This window comes from Gallinula chloropus, assembly GCF_964237585.1.
Source record: "Gallinula chloropus genome assembly, chromosome: 16".
Lineage (NCBI taxonomy): Eukaryota > Metazoa > Chordata > Aves > Gruiformes > Rallidae > Gallinula > Gallinula chloropus.
This window is the reverse complement of record NC_140101.1, coordinates 13,348,371-13,366,978: the sequence shown is the minus strand read 5'-3', so window position 1 is coordinate 13,366,978 and position 18,608 is coordinate 13,348,371. Positions and strand designations below refer to the sequence as shown.

The window sequence follows — 18,608 nt, the reverse complement described above, 5'->3', positions numbered from 1 at the left end:
ATTGCTCAGGGGAAAAGGGAAAAGCTGTGCTGCTCCCAGGAGATTCGCTCACTGCAGGAACAGCCCTGCAGAGCTCAGGATGTTGTTGCCAGTCCTGTCCCCTCTCTCAGTGCCCATTCAGGAAAGCCAGTGACTGCTTTCCCCTCACCAGGGTCTCACCCTTTGGGTAGCACTGCATATTTTCACCACCCTCCATGAAAACGAAACTGAAAGAGGAGGAGGAGGGACGCACCTTGCTACACAGGGGGATGAGGATGTGTTGGCGTACGCCTGGACCACGTGCCCCACCATAAACTGTAAAAGCTTCAGCGCCACTGGTGACACCTCTGGTGACAAATATGGACCTTGCAAAGAAGAATACAGAGTCAGGGGACCAGGGGCCATGCCCACCACCCTGGGCTCCTGCTGCTGGCTCTGCAGGATGCTCGTGGGCCAGAGCCCTGTGGACTGGGGCAGCAGGAGGGCCCTCGCAGTTTAATTGCCCCACGAAGCCCCCTTTGATGGGGTGACAGCAAGCCACCAGCCTATCCCTCACAAGAAGGGGACAGGCTGTGTGTGCCATCACCCTCCTGGGCGCTGGGTTTCGGGATGTCACAGCACACTCCCCTGCCTTGCCAGCATCCCACACCTGAGGCCTGGCCAGTGCCGGAGGGCTGCAGGAGGAGGGCCGGGAGCTGGCACCACAGAAGGGGCTGTGCCACCCCACACCAGCACACCCCCACCCACACGTGTCCTGCAGTAAGAACCATCCCGCAGCAGCACGGCAAGCTGGGACTGGCGTGGGGATGGAGACCCAAGGACAGCGGTTGGAGGCCGGGCAGTGGCGATGGGCACGTCCTGCCACCCCAGCCCCCACAGCCCAGCTCCTGCTCCCTACAGAAGCGGCGCAGGAGCAGGGTGAGCTTACACAACACAGCTGTGAAACACTTATCAGCCTGTTTCAAGGAGAAACAGGCAGAACAGGGAGGGGAGTGAGCGTGCGGCCTGGGAAAGAGGTGGCATGTCCCTGCACACTCCTGGGACAGGGGTCACGGCCTCCCAGGCCTGCTTCTGGGCTGCCAGGGGGTCCCTGGGGTCTCCAGGCATCCCCCCCAGCCTGTCCCTGTCCTCAATGCCCCTCACTCCCCAGCACGGGGATGGTGTGCTGCAGGGGGGGCAGGGCCAGAGCATCGAGCAGGACACGGGGACCTTGAACTTTGGGCCATGGCTGGCAGCTGGTGGGAGAGAGTTGGGAAGCAGGAAAGTAACTGGAGCCTGCTGGGATGGCAGATACACCAACCAGCTTCACATCAGCCTCTTGCTGCCTTCCCCCTCCTCATGCTGGAACTGCAGGGTGGGCACCCCCCAGTTAATACTGCACCAAAACCAGGGGGAAGGCAGGGGAAGGGGGTGCCAAAAGGTGAAGCAACCCCCACCCAGCCCCATGTCCTGGAGAACATCCTCTTGGGAGGAGCTGAGGGCAATGGGATCAGCCCCAGCTCCTGTCCCACACAGGGGTGTGGGGTGATAATAAACCCCAAGGCCCCAAAGCCCTTCTGTGTTGTCGCATGCCCCCCAGTGCCCCCAGCACAGCCCCATACCAAAGGCCAGTCAGTAGAAACCTTTATTAAACACAAAGCTCAGAGGAACACAAGCTTGTTAAAAGGCAGTAAAAGTCAAAGTGCGTCTCCAGCCTGGCCCCGGGTGGGCTCCAGGACACCCCCTCCCCTTCCCCCCCCCCAGCCCCAGTGGGCAAGAGAGGGGGGGAGAAGAGCCAAAAGGGCTGAGTGGGGAGGGGAAGAAAAGCCTGGAGACAGCGCTGGGTCCTTGCCCACAGAGATGCTCCCCACCCCTGCCATGGGACACCCCAATGTCCCCCCCCCAGGGGACACGCCTGGTCCCAGGGCCACCAGCCCCATCCAACCCCATGCCTCTTCCACAGTCACCTGCCAGCACGGCCTCACCAGCAGCCCCAGTTTGGCCATGAGCAAAGCCAGGACATGCCAGGGTGGCGGGGAGGGGGGCACATCCTCCCCCAGCACAGTACTGTTCCCCCACTCCCTTCTGCCCCTCCCTCCCCATGTCCTGGGAGAGCTCCCACACACCATAAATAATAAATAAATACCCCACACTCAGCTGGGCTGTGGGCAGCCCCCCCTGTGCAAGGGGAAGCAGAGCCCCCCCCCAACACACAGGGGGAAGCAGCTACCCCCCTCAACGCAGGGGGAAGCAGCCTTGACCCAGTGCCCCCCACAACTCCACCACCCCTTTCCCAGCCTGACAAACACTCAGCACCCCTACTCTGCTGCACGCAACCCCCCCCCCCCCACCACTTCCCCCTACCCCCCCCCCCCTCCCCCAGAAATTACACACTGTCCCCAGGGGACAATAATAAATTAAAACTATACACAGGACTGCTTAAAGCTCTGTAACGGGCACCTGGCGGGGGGGGCAGCGGCTCTGCCCTGGGCAACCCCCCCTGCCCACGATCAGGGCCCTGCAGGGGGTCCTATCTTGGGGAGACCCCCACCCTGGCAACCCCCACAGAAGGCTGGAGCCAGGGATTCCACCAGCCCTTGGGGTGGGTGGGTGGGGGTTGGAGGGGTAAGAAGAAAATATTGCAAAATGGACGGGGAGAGGAGCTGTGGCTGCTGAGGCAGAGGGGTGCCCACCCTGCGAGGGCAGGAGCCCAGGTGTGCCCCCCACACACACCCAGCAGATCCCCCATGAGCATCCTCAGAAGTCCAAGGGCGTAAAGTCCCCAAAGTCGCAGTCGAAGAGCTCGCTGATGCCCTCGCCCTCCTCCAGGCCGAAGTGGTAATCCTGCGCCTGCGGCGGCGACAGGTTGATGAACTCGTCTGCCAAGAACCCTGAAAAGTCCTCCCTGCTCTGGTCCAGGAGGGCGTCCATGGAGGCCAGGGGCGAGAGGCTCACCTCCTCTGCTGGGGACTGGCCTGGCAGTGTGCTGGGTGCCGGCAGCAGTGCCTCTGTGGGGATGAGGAGCAGCCATAAATCCCACAGCACTTGTAAACACACACCCCCCACCCCCCAAAAAGCAGTTTGTGGCTAGGCAGGAGGATCTGCCTCACCCTCTCCGACCTCGTTGAGGTGCCCAAGCATCACCTCAGCATCACCCCAGCTCCTTGCTCGTGCTGACAGTCAGGGGAGCTCCCAGCTGCAAACACGGCGACAGCCCCCACCCAAAGCCCCTGTGCCACCATGCCAGCACCTGTCCCCCTGTCCAAACTTGCCCCCAGCCCCGGTGCCCACCTTGTTCTCCAGTCAGCAGTGGCATGTTCACATCCTGGGTGGGATGTAGGAGCGGGGAAGCTCTGGACTGCGAGTGGCTGGGGGATGAGTCCTCTGCTGGGGCTCTGAAGGGGCTTTTCACGGGGCTACAGACCCCTGAGCTGTCCTCGGGACAGAGGAAGACGTCGATGGGGCCCTGAGTGCTTCGCACAGAGACCTGGAAAGCCTGGGGAAGGAGGAGAGGAGTGATACCAGGAGGCGCAGGGGTGCCTGGGCTGGGCTTTGCCAAGTGCTCTGCAGACACGAGGAGCAGAGGGTGGTCCCAGCTCACCTCCGCTGGGTCTGAGACCTGCAGCTGGGTCTCTGGGGGAGCCTTGATAACCATCACCGTTTGCTCTGAGGGGTCCACGATGCTGCGGAGATCCTGGCAGGTCACGTAGGCTGCAGTGTGACGGGTCAAGGAGCAGACACAGGGCTGCTTTCACAGGGCAGCAGGACGGGCAGTGAACTGCCCTGCCTGCAACGGGGCTGGGCAGCGTCCCCCCAACCCAGCCAGCCCCATCCCAGCCCCACAGCGAAGGATATTGCTGGTTGGCGGGGTCCTCGGTGAGCAGGCGCAGCTGCACTGTGCACATCTGGATGAGGTCGTCCAGCTGCCGCTCGGCCGCCTGCAGCTCCCGCAGCTCCTTCTCCAGCAGCCGGTGCCGGCCAGGGGCCCCCACGGTGGCCTGGCTGCCCCTGGGGAGCACCGTGGATGTGAGGAGCTAAACCCCATGGCTCCCTCCACCCCACACTCTCACTGTCCCCACCTATGCCAGGCTAAATCCCACCCTGTATGCAGGGAATCCGCCTTGCAGGGACTTCCCAGTAGGCCACAGCACTGGGGTCCCCTCCCCGAGCCTGGGTGCAGGCCCACCTGCCCCCTCTCAAGGAGGGACTTGCAGACAACACAGAGATACTGATGCTGCTCGGGAACCACCCACAGCCACCACCTGACCCCTGAGCAGACGTTCCCATGACACTGCTCGGAGCTTCTCCATCCCAGCAAGAACCTGTTCCACCTGGAGCCCAGCCCAGGCAGCTCCCCGATCCTGGGGTACAGCCAGCCACAGCCCCACGAGCCCAGCCCAGGGACATACAGCCACTGGATGTTGTTCTTGGACTTCTTGGTGATGAGCTGGATGCCCTCTAGGACGTTGGTGATGTCGTAGATACGCCTCTTTTGCACCTTCAGAACCTCAGCTGCCCAGTTGAGATCCACCACGCCATCGGGCGACTGGCTCAGCAGCTCCAGGAAGCGCTTGGTAGTGAGGTTCAGTGAGGTTTCATAGCGAGACTTCTCCCCAGGAGACTTGGCCCCTGCCAGCCACAGAGGACAAATGTGATTTAGCCACCAGGAAGACCCAGCACTGGAGCTGAGAGGTCCCAAAACACCACTCCATGCATGCAGATGGCTGGTGAACCAGGGACCAGGACTGGCATCATGAAACCCATCTGCTTTCTTGGGGTGATGGGGTGAGCTCCCCTCATCCTCCACACGAAGGATGCTGCAGGACCTGGAGTGGGCTCCAAGCCCCACGCTCAGTTGTGACACCAAGGTGCCAGGCAGGGCTTGGGGGGGGGATGACAGAGGGTCCATCCAGGACACTGCACCAACACTATGGCAGAGGCTGCAGCTCCATCCCCCAGCGAGGGCCGGGGCCAGTGTGGTGCCCAGCAGATGGGCAGGACAACCGTGCCACCAGCTCGGGGGACAGCAGCACAGGCTGCAGGGCTGCCAGGAACAGCCTCGCCAAACCGAAGGCGAGAAGCTGCCAGGGCCGTGAGGCTGCAGGACCCGCTGCTGCAGGCTGGGTCTGCCCGGGGAGGTTGGGAGGGGTCAGGGGCAGTGGGACCGGTACCTTTAGCGGGGTTCCGGGCCCTGCCCCGGCCCACTGGCAGGCTCTCGGCTATGTACTGGTGATCCGTCTCCAAGTTCAGCTTCCTCTTCACCTGCGAAGGGACGCGGGTCATCAGAGGCACGACCCCCGCCGCGGCCCCCCCGCCTCCCTCAGCGCTGGCGATGGGGGCGGCTGCGAGGGACCCCCCCGCCCCCGGCACGGATGGCCCGGGGAATACACAGTACGGCAGAGCCCCGGCTTCCGGCAGCAACGGCTTGACAGGAGCGGCCCCCCGGCTGCCTGCGGGGACACTGGGGGGGGCTGATCCCACCGCGGGGGCCCCGACACGCCGCGGGGGGAGCCCCGAAGGCGGAGGGGGAAGCGAGGCGCGGCCCAGCGCCCGGGCGTGCGGCTTCCGGAGCGGCAGCTGGCGAAGGGCCGCGCTCAGCAGGTGCGCGGCGTGGCACGGCCCGCAGCTCGGCCCCGGAACGCGGCTCGGCGCGGCCCAGCGCCGCACGGCCCGGGCCCGCCAGAGCCCACAGGCACCCACCCCCGCCGCCGTCCCCCCCTCCCCGCCCCGGTCCCGGGGGTTACCGGCGGGCGGCCCAGCGCGGGCCGTCTCGGCGCGGCTCCGGGGCGGGCGGGCTGCGGCGTGGCGAAGAGCAAGAGGTCGGCGTCGGGGGGAGGGTGGCCGCCGCCGCCGCCCCCCTGGGGCTCCTCGGCGGCGGAGACGATGAGGAGGTGCGGGGAGGCGCTGCCCAGCAGCGCCGCCAGCCCCGCCGCGCCGCCCGCCGCCGCCGCCATGGCTCACATGGCCGTCGGGGCCGGGGCGGCGGGCGGCGCGGCGGGCAGGGCGCGGGCAGGGGCGCGGCCCATGCCGGGCGCGGGGCCGCACCGCTTCGCTCCGCTCGGCTCCGCGCCCGCCGCCGTATTGTTCGGCGCGCCGGCCCCGCGCGCGCCTTTGCGCGCCAAATCCTTTTTGCCGCGAAAGCGGCGCGAGCCTCCCCGCCGCTCGCCCATTGGCTGCGCCCGCCGCCGGGTGCCGCGGCGGGGGCTCGGGGACGCCGTCCCATTGGTCACCTCCGACGAAGGGACGGGCGGTGCCGCAAAGCTATTGGCCGAGGGCCGCGGCGCAGGCCGCGCTGACGGGCGGCCAATCGGAGGCGCCAACCCGAGGCAGGGGCCAATCGGGGGGCGGCTCGGGGACGCGGAGGGGCCGCCGCGTGGGTGCGGGGCGGGGCCGGTGGGGCCGCTCGCTGCCCCCCGACCCACCCGGGCCGGCGCTCCCGGGGGTCCCCGGGCCGTGCTCGCGCGGCCGGGGGCTTCGGTAAGGCCGGGAAGGGCCGGCTGCGCGCAGGGGCTCTGCCGCCGGGACCTGCCCCGCCGGGGTGTTGGGCTTCCGGCCGCAGCTGCTCTCCGGATGGCGGCGGGCGGCGCTGGCGCACACCCGCGAGCCAAGGGCGGCCCCCGGGCTCTGCCCACCCGAGGGCCGGAGGAGTCGCTGGGTTTGGGGGCTGCCCTGCCCCTTCCCCGTAACCCCAGCGCGGGCGGCGAGGGGTTGCGCAGCCCTGCCGGGGCGCAGCCGTGGAGCAGGAGCTCTCCCGTCCTGTGGGCCTCTTGTCCCGGGAGGGGGGAGGCAGGAAGGGCTGAGCGCAGGGCTGTCCCATCTGCCCTGCTGCGGGGCCAGGCCTGGGGCTCCGGCAGTGCTCGGGGCTCCGGCTCACGCAGAAGGGGACGCTGCGATCCGCTCTGCTCCGTCCTTTGGCGGATGGCTGGCAGCGTTCTGTGTTTCCAAGCCCCGAGCAGCTGTGGGTCAGCTTCCTCAGCACTACCTGATAACCCCTCGGAAGGTGGCATGGGGAACAAGCTCTGCTGGAAGCCAAATCTGCACCTGATGGTGCTGGCAGCTATCCCCAGTGTGGGGCAAGGGCAGAGGGAGCAGCAGCTGGGGCAGAGAGATGACAGTCCACCCTCGAGACGTGGCACAGGCGTGTCCCCCCCCAGCATCTCCCGTGTGCAGGGTGCTGATAACCCTCCTCCTGCATGAGAAGGCAAAACTAAAAAGGGAAAAAACCCCCACCCCATCCATCCTTCTAATTTAAAAGATAATTAGAAAAAGGCATTTAAAGACTTGCCCCCCTTTCCCAGGGCCCAGAGGGGGTGAAGCTCATGGGCGAAGCGTGGGTGTCAGCCAGGCACCCAAAACCCTGCTGTGCCCCTGACGAGCCTCACCCAGGGGTGCTGTTGTGGAGCACAGTGGCCCGCAGCCCCTTGTTGCAGCCAGGCAGGACTGTGGCCTTGTGCTGGCTCCATCCCTGCTGCTGGGGATGCAGGAGCCGGGGTGTTTGTTCCGCCAGCGCGTGGGATGCGGGAGGCATTGGGAGCCATGAGTTGACTCCTCTGCTGCAGAGCAGATCCTGACACGCAGGGCCCTGCTCTGGCCTAACAGGTTTCAGGCTTTAAAGGATTTTACGCTGGGTACTTCAGAGGTGGCTGTAACTCCCCTGCAGGACAGCCAGCACGGAGCAGAGATTTCCCCAGATCCCAACATCCTTAAATTCAGCAGGAACACGTTGCATGTCCGTGACCAATCCTGTCACTTCCTCATTCCTCCACCAGCACAGAGCAAATAGCAGTGCTGCCTTGCTTAAAGGAAATTAATACAGTTAATTAACACTTGGCCCTTGTAATATTCATGGCCTTGTTCTCCAGAGCCCTTGCAGGGCAGCGTCATCAGTGCTGTGAAGCATCAGCAACAGTTAGACCAGATGTTTACACACAGTTAATGCTTCTTCCATTTGGGGAGGGGGAGAAGCAGCCCCAACAGCCGGGGGAGAGCCAACGGCTGGCAGAGTGCACTCCCGGTCCCGGGGGAGCCTCAGCCAGGCGCTTCCTGGGGTGACGGCAGGGTTCGGGACACAGCTGCTGCACCAGCTGCTACCCCTCTGCTCACAAAGGCTGGGGTTTCCCCCCCTCAACCCCCCCAATTCCTGTGGGAGCTTATGTGGGGGGAGCAGGCTGCCCTCTGCCCGCCTGTGCCCCGAGCTGCCGTGCTGCAACTTCTTCAAGGCCTTTACTGCTGGTGGTGCTGAAAAAGGGAGGCTGTGAAGACACGTGAGGGGGAAATGCTGGTGGGAGAAGGAGGAGTGGGGGCTTTGCTTGCATGCCTGCCAGGGAGAGCGGATGGATCCCATCTCCTGTGGAGCTGCAGCCTTCTCCTGGCCCCGCCAGCCCCACCAAGGGGTGCAGACATGCTGTCCAGATTAGCTGTCTGGCGGGTGCTGCCCAAAGATAAAGGCCTGTCTGTGTGGCCCCACGTGGTCACAGAGAGAATCAGGAATATGTTTTGTACCCCAGCTGGGTTTACCCTGCAGCAGCCACCGTGTCCGGGTGGGTTTGGGTGCCTCATGTGGGGGTCAGGCTCAGGCCAAGGGTCCCCATGCTGATGGGAAGCAGGACAGGGCTGCAGCCAGAGCTGGTGTCCACGCTGTAAAATCATTTGGCAGCAGGAGCAGGCAGGAGGTGAGCTGGCAGGAGGCAAACCTGCATCCCTGTCCTCAGTTAACCTTAGCTTGTAGGTGTCCCAGGCACACTATTGTCCTTGTCAGCCACAGCGTGCTCCTGCCTTCAGCACCCCCCATACGTGGGACTGTCACACGGGAGTCATCAAGGAGCACCTTTGGGAACAAACCCCTTGATGCTGCCTTCTGTGCTTCAGCTTTTACCTGGACTTAGTAGCTCCAGCCAGTCCAGTTCACCTCCTGTCAGGTTCTGAGCATGGTCACTGGCACTTGGAGCCCAAAAGGCAGGTGAAGGGTGTGAAGCTGTGCCAGGAGAGGTTTAGGCTGGGTATCAAGAAGAGGTTCTGTGCTGAGAGGGGGGTCAGGTGCTGGCACAGGCTCCCCAGGGAAGGAGTCACAGCCCCGAGCTGGGCTGAGGTCAAGAAGCATCCGGCTGATGCACTCAGTGCCATCTCTGACTTGGCTGGGCCTGTGTGGAGCCAGGAGTTGGACTCGATGGCCCTTGTGTGTCCCTTCCAGTTCAGGAGAGCATATGGCTCTGTGACAAACCTGTAGCTCACTCAGCTTCCCTTGGAATGGAAGGAGGGCCCCATATGACACTCTGAGGGCAAAACCCCGCTTTAGGACAGGACTGACACCTGTTTGGGGTGTTAATTTGGCTTCTCATAGGCCAGGGCTGGACACTGCAGTATTACAGCAGGTCCAAAGCAGGGGCTTGTCTTACAGCTACCCAGCACTCCCCTTGCAGAGCGATGTCCTGCTGTGCAACAGGACCTCCGCAGGGAGATCCTCACACCTCCACTACCTCAGCAGAGCTGCTACCTCTGCTGCTTGGAAGAGGCAGCAAAATCATCTCTATCCACCCTTATGTCATCTATTTGTTTAGCTCCTTATTTTGTTTAGCTAATGAGTGAAGCAGGTTCAGACTCGTGGCCGGTGCCTCGTACCTGCACCCTGCTCTGGCAGACAGTCCTGCCACAAGCTGTCTGCCCTGAAGAGGAGTGTTTGGGCAAGGCTGAGCTCACAGACTGAAGCCAGGACTACCAAGTGTGGCCAGTCACCGACAGCCTCCTCCAGCTGACCCCTCTTCCAACAGTTGCAGCCTCTCTGTGACCACTTGCCCACACTCCTGATGGATTCCCACCCCCTCAGGAATTCCCAGTGGGACAGATGGAGCAATGCAAGAGCTGGGCACACCTTCCCACTTAAACTGTTTGGTGTGTCCAGGTGCTACAGCCCCCCCAGCCTACCCCCAGTTTGGCTCACTTGGTCTGAAGGCACAGCCACACCAAGCGAATCCAAAGAGCGACTGCACAGGGAAGCCAACGCTTCAAAACCAAACAAGAAGAGGACAACAGCCACCTCAAGCTGTCCTTGCAGCTAGGATCCCTACCTGAGGTAGCCCGTGCTCAGTAGTTACGTCTGATGGGGTGGTCAGAGTAGCTCTTGCCTCCCAGCTGGTAACATGACAGCAGAACTCAAGCCAAAAGCGCCCTCCATGCTTCTCTACATACAGGACTAGGACTGGCAACATGCAAGAATTAAGCATTGCTTTAGGTATGTATTTCAGCTTAATGATGACAGGGGAAAAAAAAGGGACAAAAATTAGGGTTTTATTACCATGGTTATAGAAAGCACACTATTCATTATACAGAAATAATCTGCAAATGAGTTTGGCAGAAAGTCTTGATGTCCCACACCAAGCACACAAGAAGTCAACTCACAGTGGCCAGAGCCACTCACTGCCCCCTCTTTTTGCATGTTTTAAACCCAAAACCCGAGCTGTCCCTGCAAGCTTTCTGATCAGCATGATTACAAGTTACCTGAGTTTATGTTCTTTATTCTATGCTGTCAGACAATCAGGGCCTGGCTCACACAGCAGTTACTAACACAAAATATAAGCAGAGGTAATACTACTTCTATTATGGAGCATTCAGCTTGTTTCCTTCCCCTCCTCACCCTCCCCCATCCCCAGTCTCATAAGGAAATGAGACAGACACAATTTTTTCCAAGCAAAGAAAGAAGTTCCCTCCTCTGACAATCTGGTATGAACACACAGGGTGAAAACTCGAGATTAGCAGCTCTGAAATGCTAACAGGGGCAGACAGACATTGTGCTGGACAGAGCTACACCTTATCTTCTCTCCTCCCTTATCTGCTGGGTTTCCAAACCAGCGTCAGAAAGCTGACACTGTTCTGCTCTGGTTGGCATGAGACAGGAAAGCCAGAGGCTACCTGAGAGATAGGAAGTGCTGTGCCACTCTGCTATTAGCCAAAGGTCACATTTCTGCTGACACAGCACAAATGAGCTTCAGTCACGTCGGTTTCTCCTGTGTGAAGTGTCCATGGGCACCTGGGTTTGGTCCAGCTCCCCACACTCCTACCCCCACCCAGCTTGGTTTGAGGCAGAGCCTGAACTACTCTACCAGGGCAGGAAAGTCTCACAGCACCAGTGTAAAAGCTCTTGGGCAGCCTGTCCCTCCTGGCCTGGCTGTCTGGAGCAGGGAGGGGGTCACTGCCCAGACACGCTGCAAACACAGGTTCCCACCTTACAGCAGCCACAACCTCCGTTAAGCACCCTTCTCCTTGGCACTAATTGGACAAACACCCAGTTTTTCTTTCAGAAACATCCTCCCCTTAACTGAAAGGATCAAAGGCAGTAGAGAAAAACCTCACCTAAACCAAATGTCACGCACCCATTTAATTGTCACCTCTGTTAAATAATGTAATTGCCCCGGAAAGGGTTCTGCAGCAGCCCTGGCAGCCAGTGCTGGCACACAAGCTGGCCTCCACAGAGAAGGGAAGCACAGTGGGTGTGCCAGGGCAGCATGCAGCGGCAGTAAACCACCCCGAGCGTGCTTTGTTCCTCCATACAATAAATGATTAATAGCTCGGTGTAGTCAGGCTGCTATTCAAGGCTTGCTGCAAACTTTTTGATCAGTTTGATTCATTAACCTTTAAAACTGCCTCTAAAGGAGGGTTGGAATCTGAGGGAGAAGCCTCATTTTTAAACAAACACTTCAGCTTTATCCAGAAATCCTAGTTTCTGATGAGCTGAGCTAAGGATCAAGGTGCTCTGCTCCTCTTTAGAGGCACTGGGTACCTCACAGTCAGGTGCTGAGGGAGAAATATATAACAAGGTAAAACAAGCTGATGCAGACAAAGAAAAGCACATTCATCTTCCAATTCAAAACTGGTTGGGGCTGGGGGGGTGGGTGGGGGGGAAGAGACCAGCACTTCTTTGTGATTCTTAAGCACTTGGTCGATTCGCAGGTGGCTTCCCAACTGTCCCTTTCTTTCTTTTGGGTTTAATGCTAATAAAAAAGGGAATCCAAACAGGGGACTCAATTCCCCACACAATGCACTGGGGGGAGGGCAGGGAGTGTAACTTATGTATCTGAAAAGTCTGACTCAGACAAATTACTTCTAGTTCACTTCCTTACGACACGCTCGCATTGTTCCAACACCTCAGGAGCATAAGGGGTTCATCCCCAGCTATCTGGTCACAGAAACAGCAGTGTGGTCTAAGGCTGTTGGAAGAGCTGTTCCAATTGCTTCCCTGGGGAAAGGGGGGACTTGCAGCTTAACGTCCTGCCCCAGCCCAGCAGGGCAGCCAACCGTCCGCCAAGGCCCGGCTGATGGCTGCTGCCAGGCAGGACCCGCTCCTGGGATGAGCTGCAGTTTGTTCTTCCAGGGATGGCAGCTGGTTCCTGGATCAGAAGTACAGATGGTTTGAGGGCTCAGGCAGAGTTTGCTTTGAAAGTGAGGTCACTGATGGATTCCCCAGAGAAGGAGGGCATTCTGAACCAAGGACTCATGGCCACCGCTGCCAGGCTGGTGCTACCACTCGATGCTGGCTTGGTTTTGCCATCCAGAGAGGAGAGTAAGATCCAGTGTAGTGTAAGGACAGGTCACTCATCCTCCACAAGGCCAGAGAGGTGCCCACAGGGCTGCAGGGGCAGAGCTACTTGTAGAACAACATGATTTTGCCTCTGAGGCAATCACAATCCTTTCTCAGGGAAAGGAATGCCAGCTCTACATTAAAAAGGGTAAAAACCTGCTTATATACAGGTGGCTCGTGTAACCAGCCTGCACCACACCTTGCTACAGTAACTGCACACAGACAAGGATACACAAGCCTGGTCATTCTGGGGAGAAATTCTCAAGCTTCAGCTGTCAGATTCTTGAAGGGTTTTCTGAAATTCCATTAAGCTTGCAGGAATTTGTCAATATTAGCAGAATGTTCTTATCTGGGGCAATACTGAGGCTTCAGAGTGCTGCATTCATGCTGCTTTGGATATCCAGCAGCAACACAACTAAAGGCACAATCTTTATAAAGAAATCACCTGTAGCTTCAGTCCTTTTCCTATAGTTGAGTCTTTAAACTTATCTAGACCAAACAAAACACTTAACTGCAAAGAAACAAGCCCAATCCCTAACTTCTCCAGCTTTCCTGGGGTCTATCTGATTAAATACTGATCCATGTGCAAATTCAAGTGCTGAAGGTACCTTGGACACTCACTATGCAAAGCAGCATCTTGTCTTTCGGGCACCAAAGATGAGTACATCACAGGTCTGCATGGGATGAGCCCAGAGCAGCTTCCATCTCCACACCATACCATCTCACAGCAAATGCAGTTAAGACTTGGTGTTAGGCTCAGTTCAAGAGCCAAGAGACTCTATCCCTGCTCCACCTGAGCCACTTGGGACATGATTCAATCCCAAACATCCACAGCAGCAGCCAGACTATCGGGAGGGGAACGTTTCACTCTCCTGCTGACACAGCGAGTGGAATAATGAACAGCACAGCAGCACTCAGAGTATGGTAAGGGCAATAGAAGAGCTTAGGAGGACAAGGAAAAATTGCTTAAGAAGAAATCAAGACTTTTTTTTCCTACTCAAAAGCCACCTGGACTTCAAAGGACTGTTTCAGTCATGGCATTAAGTGTGACAGCATCCAAAGACTGCAGTAGACACTGAGGAGCAGCATCAGTGGGGTTACAAATGACATGGTCAGGTGAGGATGGAAAAGCAGATGGGAACAAGGAGAGCAAAGAAAGCCAAAAGGGAACAGACTCTCCTGCAAACAGCACCATAAACCCAGTGTGCCAGCAAGTACCTTAATGTACATCATCAAGGGAACTGTGTAGTGTTATACAGCACTGTAAGTGCTTTGCACTATTACAAGTTTGAATTTCTAATTTTAAACCAGTTTTTGTTATCTCTCAGCTATCTAGTCAGTCTTCTGGTAAAGCCCAGCACGTGCTGTGCTACTCCTGGGGGGCAGCAGTGTCTTTTCAAGAGGAAGATTCACTTGTGCATCCATCCACAGCCTCAACCTGGCTCAGCAAGAAGCTCAGGTACATCTGAGTTTGGTTACAGGTACCACACCTGCTGTGGAGGGTAGATCCTGGACAACAGAGAACCTCCATGGGCTTGTTTTCCACCCAAATAAAAGTGCTGGTTGGAAAGTGTTGCTCGCTTCTATGTATACAGCACCCAGTGTGATATCTGAGGGCGTGCAATGTGCCTCAGCCTGTTTCCAAAGGAGGCTGAGTTGCATAACTGTTTTTGGTATTTAGTTCAAGCAGCTTTTAAAAAAACCTATACAAATAAGTTCAAAATAATTATGGGATATTAATCAGTGCACTCTGCAGAGGAACAGGTTCAACCCAAGTGAATGAAAGAAACCAAGCAAAAATAGTCCTGCCAAGCTGGATTTTTACCAGGCTTCTACTAGACAATCTTAACAGTTTTTATGTGCCCTCTCTCTCTCAAGGGGCAAACAACTGCCCTTGTAATAGTTTAAACAAGATTTCCAGTCTACCACAGAAATGAAGCAAAGACATCCCTGCTTGCAGGTCTCCCACTCCCCTCACACTACGCTGGGCACAGCAGCACACAGAAACGCTGCTGTCCTCACAGATAATCTCTAGGACTTTCATTTCCCCCCCCATGATTAGACACACTCCCCACTTACTGTCAGGCTGAGATTTTGTAAGTATATTTAGTTCTGGTAAAAAAATAAACCCACATACTTGAAGGGAAAATAAGGCCTCTTTTTGACAAGACTGATTTTAACTCCAGATTCCCGAGGCGTTTCACTCTCCCTCAGGACTGCAGCAAAGTCCTGTGGGGTATTTGCTTGCTCTAAACAAAGCCAAGCCAAGCCTGATTGGGATATTTTGGCCAGGACACAAGAATCAAGTGCATATGGTAGATATTAATTAAAAAAAACCCCTAAAAATCACCAGCGGAGAGCGACAGAATCACCTTTTCCCTTGGCTGCTGGAAGGCTCCATCCCGTCCAAAGGTGGTTTACTTGCTGTCTGTCCTTTTGTTATGGATGAGGAAGTCAGACATGTCATGCCACACGTTGCTGTCGTCGTACAGGTAGGTCATGGAAGACTGCAGAGAAGGCTGCAGGGTTTGCCGGTGGTACTCAAAGAGCCAGAGAACCGTTCCCCAGATCAGAGCAGCAACAAGTGGGAAGGGATCCTGCTTTGGCTGTGGGATGTAGCCCTTCTCCACTGCCAGCCGAGACAGGCCGAACAGGATGCGGGACAGCAGGTACATGATGATCTGCACGAGGGGAAACCCAGAGAACATCAGGTAAATACCCTGACCTGATCCAGGCAGCGGGTTACAGGGTTTAAGACACGATATGCCAGGCAAGAGCAGTGGAAACAAATTACCCATCTTCACAGAAAACAAGTCTGCAGGTTCACATATCAGGCAGCATTACAGCTGGAGATGTTTGTGCCCTCCCCACGTCCACAAAGCCCTGCTTCTCTGCCAGGGCTCGTTTAGTAATCAACAAGTTGCCCTTGATGCAACCTATCTTTGCAGTTGCACAACTTTTCTCTTTGCTCAGTTAATGCTACCTCAGATGCTGCTGCTGAGAGAACAGCTTGGTAGTCTGGACACATCCTAAAAGCAGAGTGAAGAGGGGCTCTTGCAGGGGACTGACAGTAAAATGCTTTTGGTTGATCTCCATCTGTGGGTTTTTGGCCTGGTGCTGGCCAGACCAGCCAACCTCCCCAAGCAGCCACCCAGGTGAGCTGAGTTACCCTGGGCTGTTTCCACACCACTTCCACATAAAAGGGGCTGGCTGGGGAAGGACAGGGGCTTGGTGCCCCCAGGGCAGTCTGAGTGCAGCTGGGGTGTTGGGTCTGCCTGTCCTTGTGTGGTACAGCACCCTGTAATCATGCTGGCAGGGTACTCTGCATTATCACCAGGTGTGAGAGTAACTGGCTGTTACTGTTCTATGTTCACAGTGATTTTTTGTCAGTAAACTATCCTTATCCCAACCCACAGGGCTCTGACTCCTTCTCCTCTGGGAGTGAGTGGTGTGTGTGGTGCTCAGCCACTGCTTGGGGCTGACCCACCAGAGTTCTACTGACTGATTAATCCATGACTGAGTGTTAACAACTCCCCCTGGGCAGCTTCTGTCAGTTTAACCAGTTTAGTTCAGTGTAGCCCAGTACCTGATGGTGCTCTACACTCACAGCACCCAAATTACAGGGTTTGGCCCTGCAAGTGGGCAGACTGGAGTGCCTGCAGCTCAGGGGGCAGGCAGGGTAACCCAGCAGCTTTGGCCTGCCTTCCTAGCCATGCCAGTGGAGGTAAGCCTGGGCTTTCAACCCTCAAACTGCAGACACTGTTCATGGGGGTGCACAATTTGAGTGCAGCACAGCCAAAACCAGAACTTGTGCAAAGAGAAATACAAAAAAGGAAAACAGTTCATGGTATGGAGCACCAGAAACATGCCCAGCTACACCAACCACCTCCTGGCACAGGATCATCCATCTGCAGGGTATTGTGTCACAGAAACGTTCAATGAGTGCATTTACCTGGCTGTTGATGGGGTTGTTCTCACCGAACACTAGCCAACCTCCAATGCAGGCTGCAAAGAAAGAATGAAATGGGATTTTTTTCCCCTGCAGATGGGACTGCAACGCCATCAGCCCCTTGTAGGTGAACACAAAATATGCCAAGTTCCGGGAATGAGTGTACGTAGCCTGAGCAATCGATTTCAGTTTCTCTCTTAAACTGAAGGAAAGAAACAGACAGTTAGAAGAGCAAGAAGGCAGGACCACTGCAGTCACTCAGCCTGGATACTATGCCCTCTGTCCTACCTGTCTAGGCTGACAGCTCAGGCACCCCACAGAACACCCACATTGTGAGGGAGGAGAAACCCCTTCACCTCTGGCTCATCCATTGCAACACAGGCAATGGTGCCTCTTAGGCTGTGGACTGTGCTCATCTAACCCCATGAGCAGCCAAAGAGCTTCGTATTAGAATCATAGAGTGGTCTGGGTTGGAAGGGACCCCAAGGATCATAGAGCTCCAACCCCCCAGCCACAAGCAGGGACACCAACCTCCAGGTCTGGAGCTACACAAGGTTGCCCAGGGCCCCATCCAACCTGGCCTTGAACACCCCCAGGGACGGGGAATCTACTACTTCTCTGGGCAGCCTGTTCCAGCCCCTCAACCACTCCTTCTGTAAAAAACTTCCCCCTAACATCTAATCTAAACCTTCCCTCCTTCAGCTTTAGTCCATTCCCCCTTGTCCTGCCATTATCTGCTCTTGTATTCTGTCACTGTTTCTTATTTTTGGCCTAAGCATGAACCTCAGGCACAAGCAAGGGAAGCCACGGGGTGCAGTGCTACAGCGTGGCTTCCTCTACCTGAACGGGGAGCAGAGCACTGGAGCTCACACCTGCTCACCTCTCCTCTGCCTCTCACCAGCCAGGGCACAAGCGGTGACCCTCGTGAGCACATACGTTGGTGTATGTGCGTGGACAGGAGCTGTGCCCTGTAGCTATGGCAACAAGGGGCTACAAGCACGGCTCACGCGTCCTTCAGCTCGTCAGGGCCCCTGGAAGCCCGAGGCTGAGCGCCCGAAAGAAGGCGCTGGAAGGGGCAAGGAGGGACCGCGGAGCCGGGGCCCGTACCTTCCGCTCCTGAAGAGGAAAGTCATCACCAGGGCGTGCGGGGCGCGGATTTTTGCTCCGTAGCTGCAAGAGACGTTCCAGGGGCGTTTGTATCCCGCGTTACAGCGGCCGCATCTCCGCCGCGCCACCGCAGCGCCCACCCCGCACGCTGCCCCGGCCCTGCCCGGCCCGGCCAGGCCCAGCCGCCAGCAGCCCGGCCCACCGCGCCCCAGCGGGGCCCGCAGACCGATGCACACCCGCAGACCGCCGAGGGAGAGGCAAACGCCTCCGCAGAGCCTCCGCCGCCACAGCGCCGGCCGGCGGGCAGCGCCCGCGGCCTCCCCGGGGCAACCGGACCCTCCCCGGCCCGGCCCCAGCCCCGCGTCCCCTCTCCTCGCCTCGGGCGCCCCCGCCGCACTCACACAGCCCCGTTGCGGAAGCCCTTGAGGACGGCGAGCGCGGCGCGGTAGCGGCGCTGCTGCAGCAGCGCGTTGGCGGCGCGGAGCAGCGAGCGGAGCGCGTCCCCCCCGCCGCCGGCCATGGCGCAGCTCACGCCGGGACCGGCCTCGGCGGCCGGCAGCGCGCACTTCCGGGGGCGGGGCCCCGCTCGCCGCACGCATAGGCTCCTCCAGCTGCCCGTCGAAGCTCACGACCAATAGGCGGCGTCGCCGTAACAGCTTATAGGCGGGGAGCGTCTGTCTCGTAGCCAATGGGAGGGCGCGGAGCATTAAGCCCCGCGCCTCCCGCCGCGGGAGGCGGCCGGGCAGTGCCGGGTGCCGGCGGCCCGCAGATGGTCATGGCGCCGGCGGTGCGATTGTCCCGTGGCGGCGGCTCGGGCCGGGGGCTCCGCGGGCCCTCACAGGCGCCGCGCTGTAAGGCCAAGCGGGGCAGGGGCGGTGGCCGGGCGGCTCCCGCGCTGGTCAGCGAGGCCCAACCTACGCGGACCCCCGAGGTGCCGCTCCGCCGCGGCCCGAGTTAAACGCGAGACCCCCCCCCCCCGCCCCGGCCGATCACACCGCGGTGTCGCTACCCGGAGCCGCGGCC

General features: G+C 58.6%; 2 protein-coding genes across 2 annotated transcripts; both read right to left on the bottom strand.

Annotated features, from left to right (window-relative positions):
- Positions 1-2,518: 2,518 nt before the first annotated feature.
- Positions 2,519-5,912, bottom strand: E2F1 (E2F transcription factor 1; the record flags this gene model as incomplete). Its single annotated transcript, XM_084271405.1, has 7 exons — positions 2,519-2,966; positions 3,250-3,454; positions 3,560-3,674; positions 3,802-3,966; positions 4,368-4,587; positions 5,130-5,220; positions 5,703-5,912. 7 exons carry the CDS (start codon positions 5,910-5,912, stop codon positions 2,716-2,718), a joined length of 1,257 nt encoding a protein of 418 aa, XP_084127531.1. The 3' UTR covers positions 2,519-2,715.
- Positions 5,913-14,767: 8,855 nt separating this feature from the next.
- PXMP4 (peroxisomal membrane protein 4) lies at positions 14,768-18,105 on the bottom strand (the record flags this gene model as incomplete). Its single annotated transcript, XM_084271430.1, has 4 exons — positions 14,768-15,210; positions 16,482-16,680; positions 17,586-17,648; positions 17,987-18,105. The coding sequence occupies 4 exons, from the start codon at positions 18,103-18,105 to the stop codon at positions 14,947-14,949; spliced, it is 645 nt and encodes a 214-aa protein (XP_084127556.1). The 3' UTR covers positions 14,768-14,946.
- Between the last annotated feature and the right edge of the window lie 503 nt (positions 18,106-18,608).